Source organism: Haliotis rufescens, unplaced genomic scaffold (genome assembly GCF_023055435.1).
Source record: "Haliotis rufescens isolate VD_foot unplaced genomic scaffold, xgHalRufe1.0.p SCAF_19, whole genome shotgun sequence".
NCBI classification, from domain to species: Eukaryota; Metazoa; Mollusca; class Gastropoda; order Lepetellida; family Haliotidae; genus Haliotis; species Haliotis rufescens.
In genome coordinates this window covers 5,282,384-5,310,149 of record NW_025963879.1, presented here as the reverse complement: position 1 = coordinate 5,310,149, position 27,766 = coordinate 5,282,384, and the positions used below count along the sequence as shown (strand labels likewise).

The 27,766-nt window shown below is 40.1% G+C and overlaps 1 protein-coding gene across 1 annotated transcript in view; it reads left to right on the top strand.

Annotated features, from left to right (window-relative positions):
* Nucleotides 1-1,330: 1,330 nt before the first annotated feature.
* Nucleotides 1,331-27,766, top strand: part of LOC124148425 (enhancer of filamentation 1-like) — a 38,554-nt gene continuing 12,118 nt past the window's right edge. Inside the window, exons 1-2 of the mRNA XM_046519510.2 lie at nucleotides 1,331-1,642; nucleotides 8,044-8,316. Of these exons, the coding sequence (XP_046375466.1) occupies nucleotides 1,631-1,642; nucleotides 8,044-8,316 (285 nt within the window). The 5' untranslated portion in view covers nucleotides 1,331-1,630. The remainder of the gene's footprint in view (nucleotides 1,643-8,043; nucleotides 8,317-27,766) is intronic.

The window sequence follows — 27,766 nt, the reverse complement described above, 5'->3', positions numbered from 1 at the left end:
TCACCTTGATGTACACCCGACGGTAGTCCCACACATCACCTTGATGTACACCAGACGGTAACCCCACACATCACCTTGATGTACACCAGACGGTAACCCCACACATCACCTTGTGTACACCAGACGGTAACCCCACACATCACCTTGATGTACACCCGACGGTAGTCCCACACATCACCTTGATGTACACCCGACGGTAACCCCACACATCACCTTGATGTACACCAGACGGTAGTCCCACACATCACCTTGATGTACAACAGACGGTAACCCCACACATCACCTTGATGTACACCAGACGGTAACCCCACACATCACCTTGATGTACAACAGACGGTTACCCCACACATCACCTTGATGTACACCAGACGGTAACCCCACACATCACCTTGATGTACAACAGACGGTTACCCCACACATCACCTTGATGTACACCAGACGGTTAACCCCACACATCACCTTGATGTACACCAGCCAAGAGTCCACAACCAACTAACCCCTGATGACTTTTAAATTGTCATTATTATAGGCGACCAAAGCATATAAACGATGTTGAGTTCTACCCTCGCCTTAATCTTGTTTTGTAAACATTACGTTTTGATATAAACTGCTGATACTGTCATCCAGTAAATGACCAGTCCCTTATGTAGATAAGGATTATTAATATAAATGATGAATTGTTTTTTCGAACTTACATGCAATTACTGTAAAAAAATATATTTGGAAATATAGTCGGTCGCTCATATATTAACCGATTATAAGCAGGACTTCTACATCAGATCTAATTGACTTCCTGGTATTAAAATGTACATTTACTCTATGGATTAGAATCTAGCCTATAGTATGAAGAAGTCCACGCGTTTTACTACATTAATTGTCATATATAATTTATTTATGTCACTGAGACAAATGACCGTTGTCTGGTTTTACGTCAAGTGAGACCAAGACATCGTCAGTCCTACTCGTGTACGAGATGCTCGAGACCCAAATAAAACTATTCCTTGTATGCTTCGCGCTGAGATCGTATTGGCCGATGTTCCTCGATCATCACCTCCACCGCCTTTCCTCCCCTCACCGCTGAGTCATGACATCTAACCGCCTTACTCAACTCGTACGGGCTAACTACGAGATGAATTTTTTTTTTATCGACTATATGAATGAAGCTATCCTCTGAAAATCTAACTGACTATACACATAATTTTTTGTCACATATTTGCTTGCATTGTGATTTTAGTACGGTATAGTAGTCAGAAATATGCAACCAAGAATATGTGGGAGAGGCACTGACGTCACCATAGGTGAGCATCCGGGCACCTGCCTCTATGCATTCTGGGATAGGCGATACAGACACAACCATGTCTAGCCAAGAAGTTGAAAAGTTTGTGCCTAATAATAATGTACATATGTACTGTGATTGAAGGATGCTATATGTGTTTCGTATGAGCCAGTGTTTACTACTACACTAAGATACACCACATTGGCCATAGGTTCTTGGAGTTTCTCATACGAAGAAATATTTCGAACGATCCAGCTATATTTAGTTGGTAGTAAATTGCGAGCTTGGACAACCATAAGAGGATATCATTCGTAGCCTTGGACATCTAATTTAAGTAAGGAATCAAATGAAGATATGACACAACAGGTATAAGTATGTTTTAGTTCATACTCTACAGGAGAGCGCCTTGTTATCTTTGTTCTGTTTCTTTCTCTCCCTACCCCTCATTCTATTCAGCTTTGTTTTTGTAGGTTCTTGCATGACGTCACTCGTAGAGAGGTCGGTGAGGGTTGAAATTTAATCTAGATTCTAGGCTACACTCATCCGACTCTGTGAGCTCGAGACAGCTAGATGCTGGTTGTAGAATGCACAGCTGCATGATCAGCAAAATGTGTCATGCAAGTTGACTGATTTTGTTTGGGCTGAACTCGTTGTTCGTAGTCAAATAAATCCCATCAGTAGGCCTATCTGATGGGTTGGCCTAATGTATCATTTATAGGCATAATGATCATTGCTCATCTCCAGCCCCAGCCAATATTTCAATTTTGTCGGCCACATGTCCTTCTACATTTGCAGGACACTGAATGACATTATTATTGACCTGCCAGCAATTGCAAACTGTGATTCAGTTGCTATTCGTGTTGGGTACTACACTTCTGGCCCAGTTGTAAAGTTTCTACCCAAATTGCAGTGTTTTATGATTGTCATGTAAGAAAATTGATGGTTATCCGATATTACCTAGATCTAGCTGTTCGCTATAGCCAGTGTTACATTCAACATGGCCAACGGTACGAATACTTCTATAACCACATCTTGACAATACTGTAAATAACTTCAAAAAAAATAATTTCAAATTTTGTAGACATAGATTCAAGTCATGTTAAAAAGATAACAGTGATGGATTATGTTCTGTAATGTGTAACCTATGTATGTGTATATATATGTGTGTATATATTTATATGTATGTGATTGAAAGATGCTATATGTGTTTCCTATGAGCCATATATATATATTTATACACATACATGTTTCTCCCATCTTGTGACGGGGTGAAAAGGAGATATTTTCACAAGTAGCATAGCTTTCCCCTGTCATGAGATGAGAGAAACATGATATTTCACAAGACATATGGAATATCCTACTTATTATGCACTTTTTGTGTAGGTGTCGACTGGAAAATTATTTTAATTCATAAAAAATGTAAAACCTTGAAAGGTAATTTCACCCTACCTAACACACAGGGATGGCTCACCACCCTATGTATTGTGACTTACGGAGTAGGTTTGTGGTTGCAAAATCTGAAACAATATTAACAAAAGTTATAAAAAATACTAAGGGTCATGAAAATTATTTATCATACATTTAGATATGATTATATGCAAAATCAACTTTAACAATTCTTGAAAACTAGGAGACTGCTGTTGAATGCGAAAGAATACACGCTGGTCAACTAACAAAAATGGCACTTTGCGATACAAACAGTTTCGATTGACGAGTTAAATGAGAAATTTACTGTTTATAACGAAGTACTTTCGAAAGAATAATCAAGCGTTATGTTCACTGCAATTAAAATAGCACTTTTTTAAACTCCAGGAAACTTGGTCTTCCACACTTAAGTATATAATCAATCAGACATAGACCAAAACAGACAATTTGTTTCACTATTGTGTGCTTGGTAAGATATTGTGTAAAGTGTTAGTTTGATGAAAGTGAGCTGTGTTGGTGAACGAAAGCGAATCACTTGGTTCAAATATGCCTGCTACGCGCATCTTCCTGAGGCATGAGAGTTAACTGTCTTTAAAAGTCCAGTTTTCACCCTGGCCGAACTAGACTGGAATTCCTGGGCTCGATCGTAGCACCACCAGTGGCTACTACCAGTTATGTCCCTTCTAAGCCTCTCCTATGGACCAATCAGATGCCACCTCTCGTGTCACTTGCGTTTGCTTCACACAAAATGGTGGCACCCAGTCAGGACGACCTGATCGATAATCAAGATCTATATTGTGATAAAACGGGTCTTACATCGCGAAATGCATCAAATCACGTGAGCACCTTGATTAAAAACATGAAAAGATTTGGAAAATATCTGCAGACAACAAGTTGGCGGTGCACATGCTTTGCAAATCCTGCAATCGACCGAAATCTGCAAGAGAGTTTACGAACCAGATTTCAATTTTGGTTGCGCGATTTTGATTGGACTATGCATAGACTTGTTAGTCCAGCCAAACTGTAACTCCATAATACCAGTCTAGTTCGGCAAGGGTGGAAACTGGACTTTTATAGTCAGTTAACACTCTTGCCGAGGGAAGATGGCTACGCAGGGTGTTCAAAAAGTTCTAAGTCTGACTTACTTTCAACTATGGGCCATAACAATGGGCGTCATCAGTTTTTGCTCGGATAAGACACACATGCTCATAAAATACAAACAAATATTAGAACAGTTATAATATGGTATGTACCTGTTCATATGGTCAATGTTATTGCATACAAATGTTTAATGTGAAAGTCTATGAAGTGAAAGTCCGTATCGATTGCTTCTGAAGTTCCGAGTGTGGTCATTATACTCTGGGATGATGTCATATGTTTTCACTGGCCTCATTGGCTTACTATTTATGTCCACTTTGCCTCACACAAGGTTGTCACATGCACAGTGGGGGAAGCCCCATCACAAAATGACGTCAATAAAGTTAACTACAGGTGAAAAAAGTGCACAAAATATTTACGCAATTGTAATGTACATCACTAAAACTCTGCATATCGTCTCACACACCTGATAGGTGTGCAATAGATCAGATGAGTCCAATGTGAATATGCAGGGTGTGTGCATTGTGCCCATTTCACAAGTATGTACATTGCTGTACTTCTTTTGGCTGCCACTTTTTGCACTTGCAGCAAAGTTCACCTCATCATTCTGTTATTCTTCCGTAACTGTCGAGTCCTCATCAAGGACTGCCACGCTACTGACACCAGAAGTACCCAGAGTTGGTGAAGTGGATGGGGTATTCCTTCAAACAGTAGAATTTGTAGACTTTATTGGCTTATATGTACAGGCTTTCTTTGTGTGCCACTAGTTTGGCCAAGATATTGTCCTCCATTATTGCTTTTTCTCCAACAACTGAACTCATGACTTTTCTTTTTGGGTTTGGGATCTGCTGTTAGAAAGTGTTCAGCGTTTCTAAAGAAACTGGTACACCTGGTGGTACTTACGACATTGTCACCTGAGGAAATTGTTGTTGTGGAAGATATAGTAGATGTCTCAGCACTTGTTGTGAAAACAGTTGATGGAAGAAATGTGCCTTGTTTAACTACATTCCGCATCGGGTGTATGCTACATTTCTTGAACGGAGACTGCAGATTCATTGGTGTGAGTGCAACACAGTAGGCTTTGCATGCAACTTCGCATACCGAATATCTGCCAATCCAAGACCTTACATGTTCCCTGATGAATTTGTGTCTGAGGCCGTTGTAAAATTCTCTTGAACATGTTGAAAGGACCAAAACATCCAACGTCCATAGGCTGGAGGAGATGCGATGTATGTGCTTTTCCCGTGCCCACTCGATAAGTGACAGAGATTCATGTGACTTGTGGCCCTCATAAAGAACCAGGATTGGATTATCTGCTGTAGCCTCAACACAGTACTTGCTGAAGTTGACCGCCTCCATGGTCTAGTGGTAGAGTGTCCGCCCAGAGAGCTGAAGGTCCAGTGATCGATCCCTGGTTGCGTCATACCAAAAGACGTTAAAAGATGGTACTTGTTGTTACCCTGTCTGGCGCTCGGCATTAAGTGGCTGAAACAAGGACTGGTAGGATTGGAGTCTGTATACTGTGTCTTAGTGGGGTATTCATTTTAGACTGCGGCTTGGTATCTCAGTGTGCTAGCACTATAACTTGCCATCTGTCCGGACTAGTAGAAGCAGTCATACACGTGCATGCACATTGCTATATAAGTGCAATAATCTTGGATGCGGCGTTAAACCCCATTTCACCTCACTTGCTGAAGTTATTTTCAAGATATTTCCGAAAGATCTTCTTGTTGGACAAACTTTTTTCACTGACCATGCTGACGCTGCCTAAGTACTGGGAGTACATCCTGTCAAAAGTTCATCCCTCATTTGCTGACCCTTAAACCCTGTAAAAACGAAGTAGGGGGATACTGTCATTCCAATTACGCTTCCACAGCCTAATACATTCATTGTGTTGGCCCTAGGCGTTGTGACAGCAACCGTTATGTTGGATTGCATGGAAACTACATTTTGTGTGTGGGGGGGCTTGTTATAAATTGACTGAGGTCTGTCTCTTCGGTTGTACTTATCCAGGATCTTCGCCAATTCATCAAATTAGGCGCTGGTCGTCTTTTCCGATGTGGCTTTTCTGTCTTGATCTCCAAAGAGCGGAGCTTCTGTACTCTCAGTTCTGAAAACTGTAAAACATCTGAAGTAAAAGAGGCTTGTCATCATGTGGTTTCTTCCCTAAGCAGACGGCAAGATTGGTAGCTAAAGCTGTAACTTCTGTCTGAGAATAACCATCATCTCTACATGAGACACAAGTCTTTGTTCTCCTCTTGGGACAATAACGCATAGGGTCCCGATTACACACATTCATCAGACACTTTTCCACAAAGTTGATCGTGAAGAGACGAAAAGGGCACGGAAGACTGTCTTGCTGCACTTTTGAGCTCTTGACTTTAAGCTTTTTCCATAATTTCTGGTGGATATTACCAATAATTGCCCTTCCCTGATGTGATGAAGTCCTAAAATCATAATAAAAACTATCATGACATTAACATAAAACATCATGAAAATATCCTCAGAAAGTATGCATGATATAAAAGATGGCCCCATTGCCTTTCCGAACATTTTATTTTTGCGAGAGTATCACTTGATTGTCATCTGATTTTCTGATAGTTGATATGAACACCAAGCAGACAATCCATCACTTAGGCTTTTGACAGAACTAAAACTTATATGATATAAGTTTTTCATAGTGGTGAGTAATGTCTTAGTGATTTTGATCAATGACTGTTTTGTAGCTGGATTCTGAGCATTTTGTCACTGGAGCAGTAGTGTGACAGTGCTTGTTGACAAACAATCTGCCGGTGACATCACATCTAAAAAAATACCAGAAAAAAACGTGATTCAAAAATAAATGTTAAGTGAAAAAGTTTTGTTTGTTATTTATTTAACGCTGCACTCGGCAATATTCCAGCTATATGAAGGTGGTCTGTGTAAATAATCAAGTCTGGACCAGGCAATCCAGTGATTAATATCATGAGCATCAATCCGCGCAATTGGTATCGATGACATGCATCAACCAAGTCAGCGAGTCTGACCATCCGATCCCGTTAGTTGCTGAAGACCTATTCTACCCCGGATCTTCAGCGAAAATGTGATGCTACGATACATTGTTTGAGAAGTTCATTGCAAGTGTATTTGGTGTGTTGAGGCCATTTGTATATTATTGACAGACAGTTGAACGTGATAGGGGTCAAAATGAACACAGAAATGGAAAAGAACGAGTACCGAGCACCTATCAAGTTTTTGACTGAAGAGAAAAGTACTCCCCAAGAAATTCATGACCCACGTGTCACAAGTGTAATGGAGATAATGCCCTAGCTATTCCACTGTCAAATATTGGGCTATTGTTAAGGCTGGCACCATTACAATTCTCCGGCACCAATGAAAATCAAGTCTTCAAGATCAGTGAAGAAAGTTATGGCCACTGATGCAAAGGGTGTGATCCTTGTTGATTACTTAGAAATCAAAAGATGATTACAGATGCCAACTATGCTGATCAAAGAAAAGCGGCAAGGAATGCTGACTGCTGGAGCTCTACTACTTCATGACATGCCTCTTCTCAACCAATTGATTTCCACCTGTTTCCCAAACTGAAAGAACACCTTCGTCAAAGGTGCTATGACGACAAGGATTACCTCAAAGCTGCCGTGAATGGGTATTTCAAGGTGGCTTTGGAAAACTTCTTCCTGACTGGAATTTAAAAGCTTCACTGTTGAAGTGTATTGAAAAGCAGGGGTATTTTGTTGAAAAATTAAATTAAAAACACTTTCACAATTGTTGGTTTTGTTTGTTAGGCTCAGAACTTTTTGACTAACCCTTGTAAGTGTGCAAGGTATGACCAGTATATTGGTAGGTTGAGGTTCATTCTTTCCACATGGTGGATAATTTTCTAATGCTCAGTGATTCAAATAGCGATTATTATCATGTGTTTAATGTTATGCACTTGCCAAATACCAGAAGCGTGCATCAGTTTGTATTTGTTGAATTAGTACCATATTTGTTTAAAAACTCTGGGAAAATGTTTATTGTCAGTTCCACAATGCAGTGTACACAGAAATGTGTTGTTAAACTTGATGTTACTTGTAGGGCTTTAGGATAGATTCAGATGTACATTTGTTTACATTCAGGAAATGGCTGATTTGCCTTTTTGTGTATCTTTGTTTTTACTTAGTGCATAGTGGCTGCATTTGGGACAAGTTTTCTCAGAAACTACTAAAGTTACACAAATAAAACTTTGCATGCATATCTTTCAGATGTTCCTGGCCAAAGCATTGTATGACAACATTGCTGAAAGTCCTGATGAGTTAGCCTTTAGGCGTGGAGATGTTCTCACCGTTACAGAATTAAACACAGGGGGATTGGATGGATGGTGCCTGTGTTCACTTAGGGGCAAACAGGGAATAGCCCCGCGCAACAGGCTGAAGATTCTGTCTGGCATGTCTGACTATTCCACTGGAGATGAAAGTCTGACTTCCAGCAGTAACAACTTAACGAGTAGCCACAGCTGGGAATCTTCACTCCAGAAGGTTTGTGATTGTCTGCTGGGTCATTCAAATAACATATTTTCTTGAGTATAGTGTGCAACAAACCAATATATGAACAGGTATAACAATAGTGTCAAGAGTGTTCAATAAAAATGTGAATGTGAGATAAAACTTCACTTGACATGGTGGGTTTACCTTATGAATTGTATTTCCTGTTCTTGTAGGCATTCTTTGATATGCAGAGATTATGATTACTATGTGTATTTTCTTGTAAACTAAGCATAAGTTAACAATCAGCCGTACACAAATTTTCTCCAAATGTACCCAGAGCTACAGATAAGCAGCGTATTTGCGTAAAAATACCCCCCCCCACCAAAAATAAAATAAAAAACATATTCCAAACCCAATTACTCTCAATTAACTTGCGTACAGAAACACATGCATTAAATAAAATGCTGAAATGTGTAAAAACAGTATGCGTAAATACCCAATGAAGTTTTTTCAGCATGTGCACAGCAGAGCTAATTTCCACAATTATGAGCTTATTTACTTTCCGAGTCAAGTCTATATATTTAGAACAGTTTTATACACCTAAGACATTATTTCATTTTTATCCCCCCGGCATATAATGCAGGGGGATATAGCGATCAGCCTGTCTGTCCTTCTGTCTGTCCGTAATCATTTCCTTTTGCGGGGCAGAACTCGAAAACAATTCAGTGAATGAAACTTATATCTATCAGTCACATACTGAAGTTGTGCCTTTTGCCTATTAAGGAATTTTAGAAATTTTTATTTTATACATTTCCATGGTAACAAGTTGGACTTAGGTTCTATAAGGGTGGTGTTCGTTTCCGGAGCGTAACTCCAAAAACGTTAAATACTTTCTTACAAAACTTTGCATGTCTTCTAGGCACATACTGAACTGGTGCCGTTTGCTATTTAGGAATGTTTTTTTTGTTTTTTTTACGTTTCCATGGCAACAAGTTGGATTTAAGTTTTCATATAGGGTGGGTTCACTTATCATGCTTATGGAGTATAACAAATAAACTGTTAAATATTTCCTTGCCAAATATTGCATGTCTATATATAAAGTACATACTGAACTGGTGCCATTTGATATTAAGGAGTTTTAGAAATGTTTATTTTAGAATTTCAATTGCAGCTATTTTGACATGTGCTAAGAGAAATGTTGGGTCAGTTACCTGGTTTGGGACCATAACGTGTTAAAATGGGCGGGGGATATAGACATGATCAACAGATGACTTTGTTGACTATACGCTTGTTTAGTTATTGTTTCTTGTAATTTGTCTTTTGTTTGCATAACAAAAACCCACAGAAACACGCATGGTTTTTTTTCCATTTCATATGGATGTGACTATGGTGGATCTTTTGTTGGTAATCAATGTATGCTTCTTAAAGAACATTTAACTCTTGACTCATTACATACAGAATTGCACATTTACTTGTAGTTACTTTACAGACAGCTGCCGGGGGGATATGTCATCTTTCTGACTTGTTTTTAAATCTTAAAATGTTCACTAATTTTGGGAAAAACCCAATAGAGTGATGAATAGATGAGTGAAAAAATATTGGTTAACCAATGAAAAATGTAATAACCCAATTGAAATAGAAACCCCAGAGTAAAAACTCAATTGCTCAAAAAGTTATCCGGAGCTCTGGTACCATTCAGTTAAAATATACCAAAAACTTCAACATGTTCAAAGAATTTGGATGCAGTGATTGGAAGAAATTGTGTCTGAAACTATTATTTTATCAGGAATAATATCTTCCAATAACTTGTTATTTGAATTGCAGCTTTTACCAGTTTACTATATAAATATATTTAAAATAGTATCAACCATAAGCTTATCACTTTGGTACAGCCGATGCTACTGCTGGATATTTTTTAATTATGTAACAGTTTGTCCAGTCACTGTTGAGGCTCCCGCAGTTTTAGATTTATGTCTTTTAACGAGTCAAAGAATGGCATTTATGATATATGTATCAATGCTGACAGCAATGTCTTTGCTTTTGGGAAAAAAACATCAAGCATCATTGTGGCATGTATTATGCGCATCCCCCTCTATACAGCTGTGGTTATTTTGAGGGGGTAAAAATGTGTACTATACTCATGAAAATATGGTATATGCAGGTCCAAATACCTATTGCATGAAAAAAACATTTAATCAGTCATGTGGGAGCTTATTACGCCGAATATGGTAAGTGTCATTAACTCTTTAGGACCAGTCCCTTTGGCATTTGTGATGATGGGCTTGAGTCTTGCACTTAATAGAACATTTTTTGCAGGGAATATGTGTATTTCAATATGTGTATTTCAATATGTGTTTAATCAACCAATTCAACGATTAGACACTTGGGTCCGAGTGGTCTAACATACCTCAACCATGTCCTACATTTATGGCACCTAAAATGCTTCAAAAACGTTGTTTTGTTAAAGGTATTTTGATAGATATTCAGGAGCTCTATGCTCAACTGTTAGAACACTGTGTGAGTCAGCCCTGCGTGAAGCACGTGAAATGTGTTCCCCGAGCCTTTCTCACGTGCACCTCGCACTTTGTCGATTTGGGCTATGAAATTCATGTCCCAGGGCAAGTATACCATTCATTTGAATGACTAACTCGAGCATATTTTTCAATCAACTCAATATTGGGCGGTCGGGTAGCCTAGTGGTTAAAACATTCGCTCGTCACGCTGAAGACCTGAGTTCGATTCCCGACATGGGTTTGTTTGTTATTTTTTTAACGCCTCACTCAGCAATATTCCAACTACATGAAGGTGGTCTGTGTAAATAATTGTGTCTGGACCAGACAGTCCAGTGATTGACAGCATGAGCATCGCTCCATGCAATTGGGATACAATGACATGCATCAACCAAGTCAGCGAGCCTGACCACACGATCCCGTTAGTCGCCTCTTACGACAAGCACAGACACCTCTTATGGCAAGCATGGGTTGCTGAAGACCTATTCTATCCCGGATCTTCACGGGTACCCGACATGGGTACAATGTGTGAAGCCCATTTCTGGTGTCCCCCGCCGTGATATTGCTGGAAGATTGCTAAAAGCGGCGTAAAACCATACTCACTCACTCAACTAAATATTACTTGCCCATGTTGATGGGCCTTTTATGAGCAATTGTAAACCTATAGAAAGTGTGTTCTGTGTTGTGATTGGCTAATTTGGGTCACATGACCAAATGTCAAAGGGTGAAAATATGATTTGCATTCCCTGAAGCAAGCGAACGAATCACTGTGTAGGAAATAGAGATTACTACATGAGTGTCTGTCAGATACCATTGATCTTACAACGAGTTGTTTCAAAACGTATCTAACGAGTGAAAGCGAGTTAGATACGCTTTGGAACAACTTTTTGTAAGATCAATGGTATCTGACAGGCACAAGTGCAGTAATCTGTTTCTTACACACCCAAAAATCGCACCTTTATAGCAACGAACCGATGAATTTGTCTATTCTCATGACTGCAGTAGCGCATTAATACATAACACCACTGTCATAAGTGAAGTCATCCTATGTGCTGCTTACTACTCATAAATAATGTGACCCTACACAACAAGGTTTCCGTTTTATATCTTGATTATCAAGGCGATGATGAAAATGCAAACTAGACAAAAACAAAGAACAGCTGGGTGCCAAGTTGAAAGTTTACACCTCAAAGAAATTACCAAATGTGTACAACAATGTTTACTTCTGTATGACATCACTACTGGTGACTGACTTTTACAAAATGGCATGTTCACTTACAACATTATGCGGGATTTCCAGAGGAGGATTTTCGTTGATTGAGGGATCGTATACACATAAATGGTTCACGTAAGTAATCAGAAGCATTCTGACAATCTGCGTACTGTTATTTGTTATCCCCCCGGCATATAATGCGGGGGGATATAGCGATCAGCCAGTCTGTCTGTCCGTCTGTCCGTCTGTCCGTCCGTAATCATTTTCTTTTCCGGGGCAGAATTCCAAAACCATTCAGTGTATTTGATCGAAACTTGGCAAATCTATCAGGCACATACTGAAGTGGTCCCTTTTGATATTTTGGGATTTTTCTAATTTTTATTTTTTACAATTTTTATGGAATGAAGTTGGACATAGACTCAATTGGGGATGGGGTTCGTTTCCGGGGCAGAATTCCAAAACCATTAAGTGTATTTGATCCAAACTTGGCAAAGCTATCAGGCACATACTGAAGCGGTGCCTTTTGATATTTTGGGATTTTTCTAATTTCTATTTTTCACAATTTTTATGGAATGAAGTTGGACATAGACTCAATTGGTGATGGGGTTCGTTTCAGGGGCAGAATTTGAAAACCATTCAGTGTATTTGATCGAAACTTGGCAAATCTATCAGGCACATACTGAAGTGGTCCCTTTTGATATTTTGGGATTTTTCTAATTTTTATTTTTTACAATTTTTATGGAATGAAGTTGGACATAGACTCAATTGGGGATGGGGTTCGTTTCCGGGGCAGAATTCCAAAACCATTAAGTGTATTTGATCCAAACTTGGCAAAGCTATCAGGCACATACTGAAGCGGTGCCTTTTGATATTTTGGGATTTTTCTAATTTCTATTTTTCACAATTTTTATGGAATGAAGTTGGACATAGACTCAATTGGTGATGGGGTTCGTTTCAGGGGCAGAATTTGAAAACCATTCAGTGTATTTGATTGAAACTTGGCAAATCTATCAGGCACATACTGAAGTGGTGCCTTTTGATATTTTGGGATTTTTCTAATTTTTATTTTTTACAATTTTTATGGAATGAAGTTGGACATAGACTCAATTGGTGATGGGGTTCGTTTCCGGGGCAGAATTCGAAAACCATTCAGTGTATTTGATCGATATTTGGCAAATCTATCAGGCACATACTGAAGTGGTGCCTTTTGATGAAATTTTATTTACGAATTTCTATTTTTTACAATTTTTATGGAAAGAAGTTAGACCTAGACTCCATTGGGGAACGGGTTCGTTTCCGGGCCAGAATTCGAAAACCATTCAGTGGGTAAACAATGTATGCTTCTTAAAGAACATTCAACTGTTGACTCATTACATAGAGAATTGCACATTTACTAGTGGTTACTTTACAGACAGCTGCCGGGGGGATATGTCAACTTTCTGATGACTCTTGTTTACCATGTTTTCCAATGTAACAAAGAGAATTAGTCAGAAATGCAGATAACTACCGTCATCGTTGTGCATGATTTAGCTTCAGTCATGGCGCCACACAGGACGGAAACTTTTGTAAATGGCTTCTGTTGAATTTACCACATCATTGTAATGTACCGTATATCGCTGTGTATAAGGCGACCCCACGTATAAGACGACCCCCCTGTACACGCTTTAAAAATCAACCCAAAATCCTATACTCCGTGTATAAGGCGACCGGGAATGAAACACATCACAAGTCTGACTGATATAGAAGATTTATATGTGTATTTCCATAATTAGTGCAACGATACTCTTTCCATGAATATTCCCAAACACGGGATCGAGCCAATGTATGCAACAGTTAGACGAAAGTACCTCTAAAAGGGTACACAATTTTGCTTTGTTTACGTTTCAGCAAGTACAGTTTTCCGAGCACAGTTTTCGTTTCCATAACTAATTTATTTCGCATGATTTCATCTAGATCATTTGCATTGGCGACAAAGACCATTTTTCCATTGTTTCGAAAATGTATGAGGAATTAAGGGATGCATGTATAGCAGCTGAGTTTGAAATGTACCTGATCGAATAGGCGTCGAACGGGCATTTTGTAAACACAATCCAATATGGCGGAACGTACACTTCGGCGTTCGTGTATGCATATTTTCCAAAACATTCTAAACGATTCTAGGCTTATCAGCGACGTTTCAGAATTATCAGTAGTGATTTGATACCCGTGATCGCTAATATGCTATTTTTCTACTTTAATTATTCGAGTAAATATCCGATATTTAGATTTCTAAACACACAGTAAATATTTATATAACGCCGTGAATTGTGATTTGGCGAGATTTACAATGAACCTAATTTCTAGAAGTCACTTTCAGTAATTTTGAATTGCCTAAAATGACAGTAAATGATAAACAGAAAGGGGAATTCAAAACTGTGAAGTGTATTAATCTGCGTGATGTATTTTGAATTTTATTCGATTACGAAGTGAGGGTTGAAGAGGAGGGACATATGTGTCGCTGTGGCATCCAGGGGGTTTACACTCTGAAAAAACAATTATATTGACATAACAACAGATAATGGAACTGATAATAATAACAAACAAACTCGCAGACGATTTTGAGTTTGTTTATTTTAATTATTAATTATACGGTCCTGTTGTTCAATACAGACGTAGGTGAACATTCGACTGAAGCACAAGCAACTTATGAATGACTTACACTCAGGAAAGTAGTCCCTCATCATCTGACTCCAGGTCATTACCAACATCAAAATCACCATAGCAACAACAGAACGTTCGATGTTGACGCCTCACAACCGAGTAAGTTCGAGGTGTTAAAGAGTGAGCATGTTTTTTTCTAAATAAACCAATAGGTTTACAATATCGATAAATACTATGTGTGTGTCTATTTCCGTGATTTTATCGAGTATTTGCATCTTGGAAATTTTCATTCGAGCCCCTCAAGCTAATGCTTTCGTGTCTCGAGATGAATTTCCAAGATGCAAATACTCGATAAAATCACGGAAATAGACACACACATAGTATTTATCTTCTAAATATAGCCCTGATCAAGATAATAGTTGATTTTTTTCTATCTGTTCGTTTCGTTGAATGAAAAGCTACAAAATCACAAGTACTGTTCAAGTACTAGTATGCATAGCATAACATACTGTATAAAAAATGCATAAAACACATTTCGCAGTTCAAAAAGGGATAAGCAATTGGTACTGATGTAAGTAAATAATTAATGGTTAATTTCGTACCCTTTCTCCCATTCGTTAGCCTTCAGTGCGGACTTCGCGGGTTCAAATCCTGCTGGCGACAAACATTTTTCATGAAATTATTCTCTCATCAAGACAAATGATAGGAGGAAAAAGAAGTTCTTCATTGCCAAGTGGTGTTTAGCTACCTATTCAGTTAGTTAGACCACGGTCAAAGACAAAGGGGCCATGGTTTAAAACCAGATAATGATTGTAATGATCCTGGGTTAGCATGGTTAGCAGTCTGTTCTCTTCAATGATAAGATTAGACAACGGGGCCTTACTGGTGTAGCTTGGTTTCAAAATATCATGGTCACATACATACATGTATAAATATATCAGCTGTACCCTGGTCAGTTTTTTTTATTATTATAGGGGTTGTCCTTTCTCCAATACATATCACTTAGGTAGTGATTTTGCAAGTTGAAATGGGGGATTGGGCTATATCTGACGTCAGACAATACGCATTATTATACCATAGGCCCCCAACAACCTATGCTGACCATTAGTGGTGACAGTTGGATCATGTGATCATTAAAATGCATTCATCGCATCCTGATGGTTAGATCTTTGCATGTGATGTGAATCACTGGGTTGTCTGATTCACGCTAGGTGATATACAGACTGCCTTCACACAGCTGGATTATGTGTCGTACATATAGAGTTAGAGCCTAAACTCTAACTCGAAGCACTAAAATATACACAAATACACAGGGTTTTATCTGGATCTAGTTTTGAATACAGTAGTAGTAGGTTATGAGAATCCAAGGCATTAACATGGGGATCCCTTAATTTTCAAAAACAAATCTGATTTCATATCTTTGCACATGTTCAGAAACCTTGAGCCTATGATAGATAGGAATATCTATATTAGACTGAAGAAAATCAATCATTGACACCCTCAACCAGAATAAAAATGTCAGTTATATCCTGTATATGTTATATGCACTTTCCATTTTATACATAAACAGACAATACTTTTGTGTCCCACAGGACTTGTAATGTAAATTATATGCATCCATTCTCAATCTATATGCATATTTTAGGACATAATATTTTGCATCCAGTAAAACCCTGAATACATTCAAATGAAGAACAAACTAGAATAAGTACCCTGATTAATTACAATTATCCGTTATGCTTTTATTCTTGGGTATTTATCAGTCATTATTTAAAACAAAATATCAACCTACTTGTAATGTGTTTGTAATGGTATCGTTGCATCCCTCATTCGTGGAAAGATCTGTTGATTGTGGTTTCCAAACCTGGTCATGGTCCTAGGTTTGTTAATAACATAGCAAAGCATGAAATGTCTAGGACTTGTGTTTCCCAACTGGGAAAGAATGTTTCGTGCTGCTCTTGACATACAAATGACTGGTTTACCCTCTTAGTCTTACCCTGGTTACTGTGATTCAGATGGTTTTTGGTCCTCGACATGGGATTTTCTAAATAACCAACGACTTTGCTACGTACCAGCACTATCAGGAAATGTTAACGAGTAGCATTGACATCAACCTAAATTAGATATATATATATTTCCTTCAACTAAATCTGTAAACACTAATAACAGTCCATCCATTATGCCTAGGATCAAGGGTCATGTATCTTGTTAATAAGTGGGGCGGTCGGGTAGCCTAGTGGTTAAAGTGTTCGCTCGTCACTTCGAAGACCCGGGTTCGATTCCCGACATGGGTACAATGTGTGAAGCCCATTTCTGGTGTCCCCCGCCGTGATATTGCTGGAATATTGCTAAAAGCGGCGTAAAACCATACTCACTCACTCACTCTTGTTAATAAGTATTGTATTAAAATGTTTACTGAATTTAAAGTAACAAAACAGGACAAACTTATCTGTACATGCTATGTATTCATGCTACCTGGATGGTGTGTTTTGAGGATGGACAACAACTTGACAATTCCTAAATTACCTCCCTTTTTGAATGCAAGGCAGGTTTCTTTCAAATTTTGACAATAATATAGATATAAATATAGCTGCAAAGCAGCAATGCCAGGCTCCAAGTAACACTGTGCACAAACTTCCATGGTCGGATCCTTAAAGGGTTTCCTTGTACCAAATCTGTAGGCACCACTTGCAGGGTATCGCCGCTACGAAATTAGCGTGTGTCGAGTGTCCAGGTCTGTTCTAAACCCATTTCCGACCTTGAACATGTTTGAATCCTCAAAGGGTTTGCTTGTACCAACTCCGTCAAAAGATAGGCACAGTCTGCAGGACATCGCCGCTACAAACTTGGCGTGTTCCAGGGGTGTCCCAAAGATTAATCAAATATCACCATCAAACGGTGTTACTTTTAGCATGCAACCAAGTACAAAAAATGAGATGCATATGGCACACTAACTTCTTGTAAACTTGCAATAGTTTCTGTCTACAACCTTGCAAGATATGATCTTCGCAGTAAAACTTTGGTGAAAAAAAAAGGTCCAAATCAAAATTCAATACAGCCGCAACTAAAAACGATATCCAAAAGCGGCTATTAGAGTTTGTTCTGTTTCATTTGGAGACCATTCTCAGAAAGTTTGAAATCATTTCATGCAGTTGACTCAGAGTTGTTTGTGTTTGAAGACAGGTACCCAAAAGACACTGTGAAAACCTTGAATCCAATATGGCTGCCAAACCATGTGACCAATGACCAAAGTCAAAGAACAAATAATGTCAAGCACCCAAAGCAGCAGACACTTGCAAAGTTTGAAAGTAATCGGACAAGTGGTTGCGGAGCAATAGTGCGAAATACATCTTAAAAAAATACTTGTTTTTCAGTTATGTTCCCTTGGCCATTGGGCCTATGGCCTTGGAATTTTTGTGGTATCTAGAACACAACTGTCTACATACACGTACAAATTAAAAAAATAAAGAGCTAGTGGTTACTTTGCTAGCTCTGGAACAAAAAACGGCGGAATAATAATGATAAATCAAATGATTACAATAGGGCTCTACGGCCTTTCAGGTTGGAATCCTAAATACAACAAAATTTATTGCCTGTCTCTGTTAAGGGTGCGTAGTATTACTGGTATATTGAGGTTCTTTCTTTCCATTTTACATATCACAATATCATGTTTAATGCTTAGTATATCGGGTGATTTCAAATAGTGATTTTTATTATGTTTAATGTACATGTACCTTCGAAATGTTTCTGTAATTCCAAAATGCTAGTTCTCACTCTGGAGTTCTTTAGTGGCAGTGGTGTAACACCAAGTCATCTGTGTCCTTGAGCGTGCATCCTTGGGTATTTATTGAATGAGTAAACATTATGCTGTTCCAGCATCTTGTTTTGTTCCATTTATGAACTTAAATTCCTGCATTCAAATTGCTTCTGAAATCAAAATTTTGAATTATACAATATATTGCAATACAGTTTTCATTCTAGCTGAAAAAGTGTAGGTCTCTCTGGACTGACTGGTTCATAAACATGGGGTCATTTTATAAATAAGGCAGGCACAACCTTGTTTACAAATTTTAATTCAGTTATAATACATCTATTTGACAGAACGTTTTCTAATGATTAAACCTTAACCGGGCATAACTAGTCCGTCTTGAAACAGATGTTCACTTCGTGTTGAACTGTCAGTTGTTGGGGGTTTAGAGTGTTGGGTTCGATGATGTGTCATTTTCGTCACTGACAACTTGTGTTGCATGAAATATGTTATGAAATGATTTAAAATACCACAGCATATGAAATATTAATATTATACATAGACACACAGATGTCATGCTCTTCTTTCAGGTTTTGGTATGTCATCTGAAGGTTATACACGCTTATCAGGGGAGATACTTTAGAAGCAAGCCCTTCGAGACATTAGTTAAACAAATATTCTCAATTGTGAGGTATCGAGGTTGTTTCTTTTTACATGATTCAAGTTTGAAAAAACAATTCACCTGAAGTATAATACGACAGGCATACTTTGCGGCATATTTCCATGTTAAACAAGATTTCTTGCCTGTACAGTTACTGCTGGTACAACCAGAGTTGTAGCATGACCTAAGGTCATGCAGCAAGCATGATTGACGCACATTATGTCATTGTTGTGAGACACTAAGTCATCTCTTCTAACCCTCGACTACAAGACCATGTTAATGATCACAAATTACAAATTGATAACAAAATATTTTTATTCGGACATGAAATATCACAAAACAAGTATTTCTAGTTAGGTCAATGATTATAATTTGTTAATAACCGACTTTCGTTGCGTGATTTTGTGTTCAATAGAAAATAAATAATTGTCAAAAACCAGGTGCCAATATGATGGTTGATGAACTAGAGTATATAAATGACACTAGCAGCACATCGGCCCACGTTTCATCTTTGATAAAGTTATGGGACCAGGGTGCAGCTAGGTTTTAAACTTAGTCTTAGTCACATACCACAATATAATGAAAGTAGGATAATTTTTTATCTTATTATGCATTACTGCCTTAATGCTTCTACTGCTGTTCTTTAATGGGGGGGGGCACAGGTGGCCCAGTCGTCTAAGCCGCAGTTCGCTGTGCAGAGTTGCATCCCTTGTGCACGCCAGAAACCTATGATTGTGGGTTCGAATCCTGGTTGGCCCAAATCTGTTTCTAGGTTTGTCAGCACCACACCCATGCTCGTGGGTTTCCCCGAAGTGGTTAACGTCCAGACCTGCATCACTTTGGGCTTTCCTCCCACCTTAAGCTCACATGCTATGATATAACTGGAATACTGATAAAAGCGGCGTTAAACATGTTAAACACAACTCACTCACCCTTTGACTAGGAGCTGGAGCTGTGGGAGGTTTTGGCAACATAAATTGTTGTACCAACCAGGAGGCTTACTTCCTCCCATAGCTACCACATGACAGGAAGTGGTGACGTCACGTATAATCACATCACTGCTAGTCATCGGCTGTACAGCTGTTTCAGAATAAAGCTCCCCAGTTTGAAGAACCAGATAGTATCCTTTTGCTATCCTTTGATAACCAATACATTCTCAATTGTATGTATTATAATCCCGTGTACTAAGTTGGTCTTTTCAGGCCTTCTTTAGCGTAATTGTTGCCTGACTTGGGCACTTTCACATGCTTACTTCCCACGTGTGTTGTACCATCCGCCATCTTGTTTTGCCACGTTGTCATGTTTACATCTCTTGTGCTTTGATAATTCAATAAGTCTATCTTAGCTCTTGTTCATGTGCTACATACTTTTCTATTCTGGGCTTTTAAGTGTATAATTATCCCCCGCCGCGCGAAAGCGCGAAGCGGGGGATATAGTATTCACGACCGTCCGTACGTCTGTCCGTACGTCCCACCTGTTTGTTGCCGCGATATCTCAAGAACTAAACACTGGATTGTCTTCATATTTGGAACTATGGTGTATATACAGACTCCGCAGACACCAGTCAGTTTTGGTGACCTTGACCCCATTTTAAAGGTCACAGCAGGCATATCTGCTTTTGGAGTTGGAAAACAGTGTTGCCGCGATATCTCAAGAACTAAACACTGGATTGTCTTCATATTTGGAACTATGGTGTATATACAGACTCCGCAGACACCAGTTGGTTTTGGTGACCTTGATCCCATTTTCAAGGTCACAGCAAACAAATCTGCTTTTAGAGTTGGAAAACGGTGTTGCCGCGATATCTCAAGAACTAAACACTGGATTGTCTTCATATTTGGAACTATAGTGTATATACAGACACCGCAGACACCAGTCGGTTTTGGTGACCTTGATCCCATTTTCAAGGTCACAGCAGGCAAATCTGCTTTTAGAGTTGGAAAACGGTGTTGCCGCGATATCTCAAGAACTAAACCTCTCGATTGTCTTCATATTTGGAACTATGGTGTATATACAGACACCAGTCGGTTTTGGTGACCTTGACCCCATTTTCAAGGTCACAGCAGGCAAATCTGCTTTTGGAGTTTGAAAACGGTGTACCGCGATATCTCAAGAACTAATCGCTGGATTGTCTTCATATTTGGTACTATGGTGTATATGGCGGGGGATATTTCGTCACTCTGTGACAAATACTTGTTATGATAGTGTATGATATCGTAATTTTCTCCCGGGAACTTTCTCAAAGTTTAAGTTATAATTACATGCCCGTCTTTCTTTGTTGACATGTGTGCCTAATAGGGCCATGAATCAGCCAGAGATCCACACCCCTGACGCACCTATTGTAAGGTTCCTTCTTCCTCATCGTTGCGGCGCAAGTTTTTAGTGCTCTCTCCCCTAGTGATGACACTGTATACCTCAGTTTTGAGAAAACAACACACCCAATGTGCTCACGGACATTCCCAGATGGCCAACCATAGGGACAGTTCTCCGACTTAGGTTGCCGATCACTTTGACACTGAAGTGTTATTATCCTCAACCACTCCGCATTCGTCACTAATAGGGCAGTGCCTAAGAGCTACATATAAGCTTTGTATTTGCGTAAAAATACCACCCAAAAATATTCAAACCCCAATTACTTTCAATTAACTTGCGTACAGAAATGCATGCATTAAATGAAAAACTCAAATGTATATTAACAGCACGCGCAAACACCTATGAAGCTTTTTCAGCATGCGTACAACAGAGCTAATTTCCAAAACACTATTACGAGCTTATTTTCTTTCCAAGTCAAGCCTATAGTTAGGACCCTTATATACATCTGAAACATTACTCTATTTTTTTTTAAATCCTAAAATGTTTACTCATTTTGCGAAAAAACCAATAGAGTGATGAATAGATGAGTGAAAAATTAATGGTTACCTAACGGAAATTTTAATAACCCAATTAAAATAGAAACCTTCGAGTAAAAACTCAATTGCTCAAAAAGTCATCCGGAGCTCTGGTGCCTCTCCTCCCCATCATCGTCTACTGTGTTCACGCCAACCGTGTCAGCACCCCTTATCACCTCTGTCATTGGCGCCAGCTCACCCATTGGTGCCGCCTCTTGTTCCCCACACAGTGACTGCAACTTCTGTTCCCGCTCCTGTGCTAATAGCCCCCCTTATGCAGCATATGAATATGCCTCTATTGCTAATAACCATGAGTACCTCACGTCAGTCCTTGGATCCTTTGAAGGAAGCAACTCCACCTCATTTTTCTTATACATGTGGCTGTATCTCTCCCCGGTCTTCCCGTCATATTTCCAGATGCCCTCATTCCAGATGTCTGTCCCATAGTCATTCCCCGCTTTGTTGACAATAAGACTATCATTCAGACTCTTCGACAAGCTCAGTTGGCTTATCTTTTGAGTTGACGGCATTGGAGTGCACCTGGGACTTAACCAAGTGCCAGATTGGATGGTGGAATGGTTGGCCTCGGTTGCTCCCTCTCCGGATCAGAATGTTGATAAGAGGGAAACAATTTGGTCTTTCCCTACTTCCATTCCACCGGATCCCGGCGTTGGATGATTTCTCCAAACTATCCCTCACTCCGGCTTTTAAGGTGCCTCATAACAGGAAGCTAGATTTTCCCGTCACTGCTTTCGAAGCTGCAGATAATGCGCATACTCTGGACAATGATTTACATCGCATGACTTCTAGGCCGACCACTCTGCATATGCCCGATACTCGGCTTGCCTTCACTGAAACTGAAATTCGGCGGTCACTCAAGCCTTTATCTGTCTTTGCCTTGTCTGCAATATCCATTGATCAGGATCTTAATGAGGACAATCCTAATTAGCTGGATCATTTACGTACTATGATGTCATTTCAACAACATTAAATCAAACGTCTATGTAATCATCTCTATGCGGCTTTTGCGGAGAATACCAGCACCAGGCGCCTTGGTTATCTCGCCTTAATGGATTGGGATTCCAAGTTCAAGAGGCAACTCCTACACCAGCCCTGGAGTGCATCCTCGTTTTTCAATGGTGCTATCTCTGAAAACCACACACGTGTCTCCAGCTTTGCCCCTGATGAAACGGCACCTAAAGCTTTGGAGCACGTCTGCAATCAATCCAAATTTTAACCAACTAAAACAGGCAGTTATCAGCCTGACTCACCTCTCCGAAAAAAAATATATTAAACAAACTTGATATGATGACACCCATGGTTGCACTCTTTCCTGAACTGTTTTGGTGTTGTGTGTTTCCAGGTGTGCTGTTGGTGCTTTCACCATGTTCACCAGGCACTTGACACAAGCGATAAACATGCAATATCCAATCCCTATAGTGTTTTTGATCACAACATTTCTTATCGTTTAGAGATGGGTTTTTTCACATGGCTCTTGTACAAAGAAAAGTATCAAAGACTAACATTTATTTGAAATTATTTTCACTTTGAATCAGATTAAACATACTTCAGAATGATGTTGTAAGTGTGACTGTATCATGAAAGTTGCGTTGGCATGCTTAGCATTTTACCATGTTTACAGTGGATGCTGACTGGACATATATGTATTTTTCTTTCATGAAGAGGTTGGTGTGTATGGCTGTCCTTTGATTTGAATGAGTTGACTCTATTATGGCCCAATAGGATACAGTCAACACATTTTCTGTTTGCCGCAAATCAGTTGAATTGAAGAAAAGGTCATGGTAGGATAAGGGCTCTTTTGGCCCACAGGATCTGCAGTTTCTGCATAAATTAAGAATTGAGCAAAACTTCCAGAAATTTGTATGAAACTTATAAGATGTGTTCATAATGAATAAGAACTGGGATTCATGACAACCCAATTGCATAGATAAGGATCAAATGTCTCCTGAAGGATGATTTAAGTAGAATTTCAGCATGTTCAGGAAGCATTTTCTTATAATTTGACATCAGCAAGTATATGTCCCAAGCGGATTTTCATAGGAGATATAGATAATAGCAGTACATGAGAATGAAATCATGTTGTATCAACTACTCATGATGCTTTGCAGAAATGACATGTTTTACCCTACCTTACGCTACACAGTGCTTTAGCTTCCCTACCTTATACAAACAGACGGTACTGGAACGAAGTAACAGTTTAAACAGACTACAGACTACAGACCTCGGCATCCATGGGTTATCCCCCTTGGCCCCTACTCCTGATATTCTTCTCTGCCCTATGGAACAGATTCAACTTACCCCGTTAATTATCTTCAAATTTTGTCTTCCGGTGGTTCTACCTCCATATGACCTTTCCATGCTTGATATATATGCTTGTTTGCGGTTTATAGCTTGTAAATTCGATTTTTATTCTCTGTGCCTTGGCCGCCATTTTAACTTTTGTGCATCGCTTGTTTACGAGGTTGCGCGTTTACATGATTAATTTACTTTTTGCTATAGTTTTCTTAAACTATTGGTGAATCTCATTTATTTTGTTGATTATGGCTTTCTATTGACATGATTCCTATTAATTTGGCATATTATTTTTTTTAATTGCTTCCAGTCAGGCCTCACACTGTGTTGTAAGGTTTGTGCGTTTGTGCGCTTAGTTCACATATTGCCCAGTAACAATGTTTTGCTTCATATGTGATTCTGCTCGTTACGCTTATTCGCTGTTTACAATTTTTTGCAGAATGTATTCTATGCGTTGTGCTTTATGTAAAAGGCCTAAGTCGGGGAAAGATCCACATCAACGTTGCCCCTACTACAAGCCTGAGTGCTCGTTTGGTCAGCGCTGCTCTTTTTGCACTCCCTTGTCAATTACTGACTTTAATCAAATATAAAAGGCTCTTCTTAGTCGCCGGAAACAACTTGTGTATAGGAGGAAGATGTCTGATACTTTGCTGCCACCAACCTCTCCCTCTCCGTTGAATCCGGCTCCTCCGCCTTCAGATCCGACTACGCCGACGACGGTTTCTTTGGGTGGTCCTCCACAATCGACGCCATCTGCGCCATCTGCGCCACTTGATTTTATAAATCCTATGGCCATTCATGCCATTTCATCGAACCGTCGCCAGAGCTCGCCAGATCGCCAGCTACCGCCAGACTGTTGCCAGCATTCGCAGGATTGTCGCCACCTTTTGCTGAACCATCGCCAGCTCCATAGGTTGCCGTACAGTCGCCAGGGTGCTTTTTGTCTCGCTGACCATCGCCTACTCAGCGTGCTTCGTCATCTCAACTCGGCCATACAGAATCCATATGAGCAAATGACCAGCCCCTTTCTGTCATGGATTGGTAACAGCATCAACTTGTCCACTTACCTACAATACTGCCTTGGATCCATCACCATCGCGAGACCTCTCTGCCCTGCTCAAACTGTCCTCCTTGGATATGTCGTTCAAAATGCAATAGATGCACCAATCTTGGTCTAGGTCAACTCTCTTCAACGGCAAGATCCCTACTGATGCCAAGGATACTAATCAACAACAGTTTTGTCTCCTTAGTAACATGGAACGTCACCTTTCTTCTCAGCTCTCCCAGTAGCGAAAATCATAAGTATGGAAGAGAGCTAGTTTGAAGCGGAAGTCCTCTTCTTTTTGGGCCTAACTACAGTCCCCCAGAAAAGAAAGAACCTTCAAAGCCCCCAACTGTGGACACTTTTCCGGCGGGGACCGGCCACGGAAGTGACTTTCTTCGGACGCCTGACAACTGGCAATTACCGTTCGTTACCTGAATCCTCCGCCACAGTTACAGCCTGCAGTTCCGTGCTGTTCGTCCTCAAACTACAACTCCATGGGAAACTCAATATCAGCCTCGCATTGTGCTAGATCTTCAGGCCAATATAGATCTTCTTTGATAGGCATATAGAAGTTGAGTACTAAGTAAGGATAAGAATTTATGGATGAACAACTTATTTATTACAATTAAGAGCGACGTTTCAGTGTAGGTTCTAACACCGTTATCAAGCAAGTGATATACAGAGTGTGGTTGGCAAGTATATATTCAAGTAGGAGGCAACGTTTATACAGTAGAGTTGATATTGTTATAATGGAGTAGATAAGCCTGTTATGTACACACAAGGGTAGTGATGACAATCATCTGTGAAGTCAGTGACATAAACAAAGGATGAAGCCAGTAATATAAACAAAGGGATTATGGCTGATTGATCTACTGATCGCCAAGAATGCAGTAGATCTCCTGGACGCTGATTCCATCTCTCCAGGGTTTTATTCTTCAGTCTTCCTGGTGCCCAAACTACGAATGATCCACAATCTGGCGGTTTTCAAGCTCCATTATCTCGCGCCTCCGCCACATTTCCAGATGATCTCCATCCAGCCACATCCTTCAACCAATTAACTACCTCATCAGTCTTGATCTCCAGGATGCCTACCTAAGCGTTCCCATTCATGCAGCACATCGTCGTTTCCTCCACTCCGTGGTTGTTCACAGGTTTAACCTGTCCCATCGTTGCATTCCTTCACCTCGATGATTGCATCCTCGGTCACAGCGTCCATCAGACCCTGACTCTTCAGTGTGATTTCACCCATGGCCTTCTCCATCAGTTGGGTTGAATGATCAACATGGAGAAATCGGATGCGACTCCTCGCCATTTCACTTTCATAGGCGGTCTCTTTCTGACAGACCTCTCCTTGATACAGGTTCCTCCGGATCAGTTTGTGGCTATCCAATCCGAGGTCAGGAGAGCCCTCTGTAGACTTCTCGATCTCAGCCAGTCGAGCACATTCTCAGGCTGTTGACCTCAGCTCAGGATCTGACGTCCCGGGGTCGTCTTCAACTGCCTACCCTTCAGAGGTTCCTCCTGCCATTTCTGCGCTCAGACCTATCAGGCCCCCTTACATCCATTCCTGGAGTGGTGGCTAGTCCCATCGAACGTCTTGAGTGGTTCTTCTATGCCAAGCTTCGATGCCACTCACCATCTCTTCGTGGATAAATCTCTACAAGGATGGGGCGCCCACCTGCACCTGGAGGGAGACGGCCTCGCTCTAACCTGGGTCGGCCTAAGCGTGTATGCTTTTCCACCCCCAGTTCTTCTCCCTCAGGTCATTCAGAAGGCAGCCCAGACCTGTCCTTTGGATCTGCTTATGGTCGCACCTTACTGGCCGTCCTGGATTTGGTTTCCCAGGCTCCTACAGCTCAAAGGGGAACCTGTCTTATGTCTTCCCCGGGATTTTCAGCTCATGGTGCGGCGTCTGTTTCCCAAGCTCATTGTATCTCCACTCGATCACTATATAATGACAAGTGTCAGTCATTCCAGGCCTTCTGCTTGTCCAGGCACATAGTTCCAGTGGAGGCCACTGTTCCACAGGTGGCTGACTTTTTGGATTTTCTTCGTCAATCCCGTCACCTGGCTGGTTCTACGATTGCAACATACCTTGCTGCGTTCAATTCTGTCCTGAAGATCGCTAGGGGTTCCCAGTTATCATCAGTCATGCTCTGAGGTTTAATCACCCACCCTACAGCGCAGACTTAGCCCTCAGTGACTATTTCCTGGTCCGGCAATTGAAATCTGCCCTACATGGAAGACGCTTCTAGGATGACGAGGACATAAGGCTGCAACAGAGGCGAGGTTTGAGGGCCAATCTGAGAATGTCTTTAAAAGTGGTATTAAAAGCTTAAAGGACAAATGGAATAAGTGTATTGAGGTGAATGGAGATGATATTGAAAAATAAAAGTGCAAGAGATATTCTGCGACTTGGTCTTATATGGAAGTTGCAAAACTTATTGAACGCCCCTCGTACTTCAGTCCCTTTTGCGGTATCC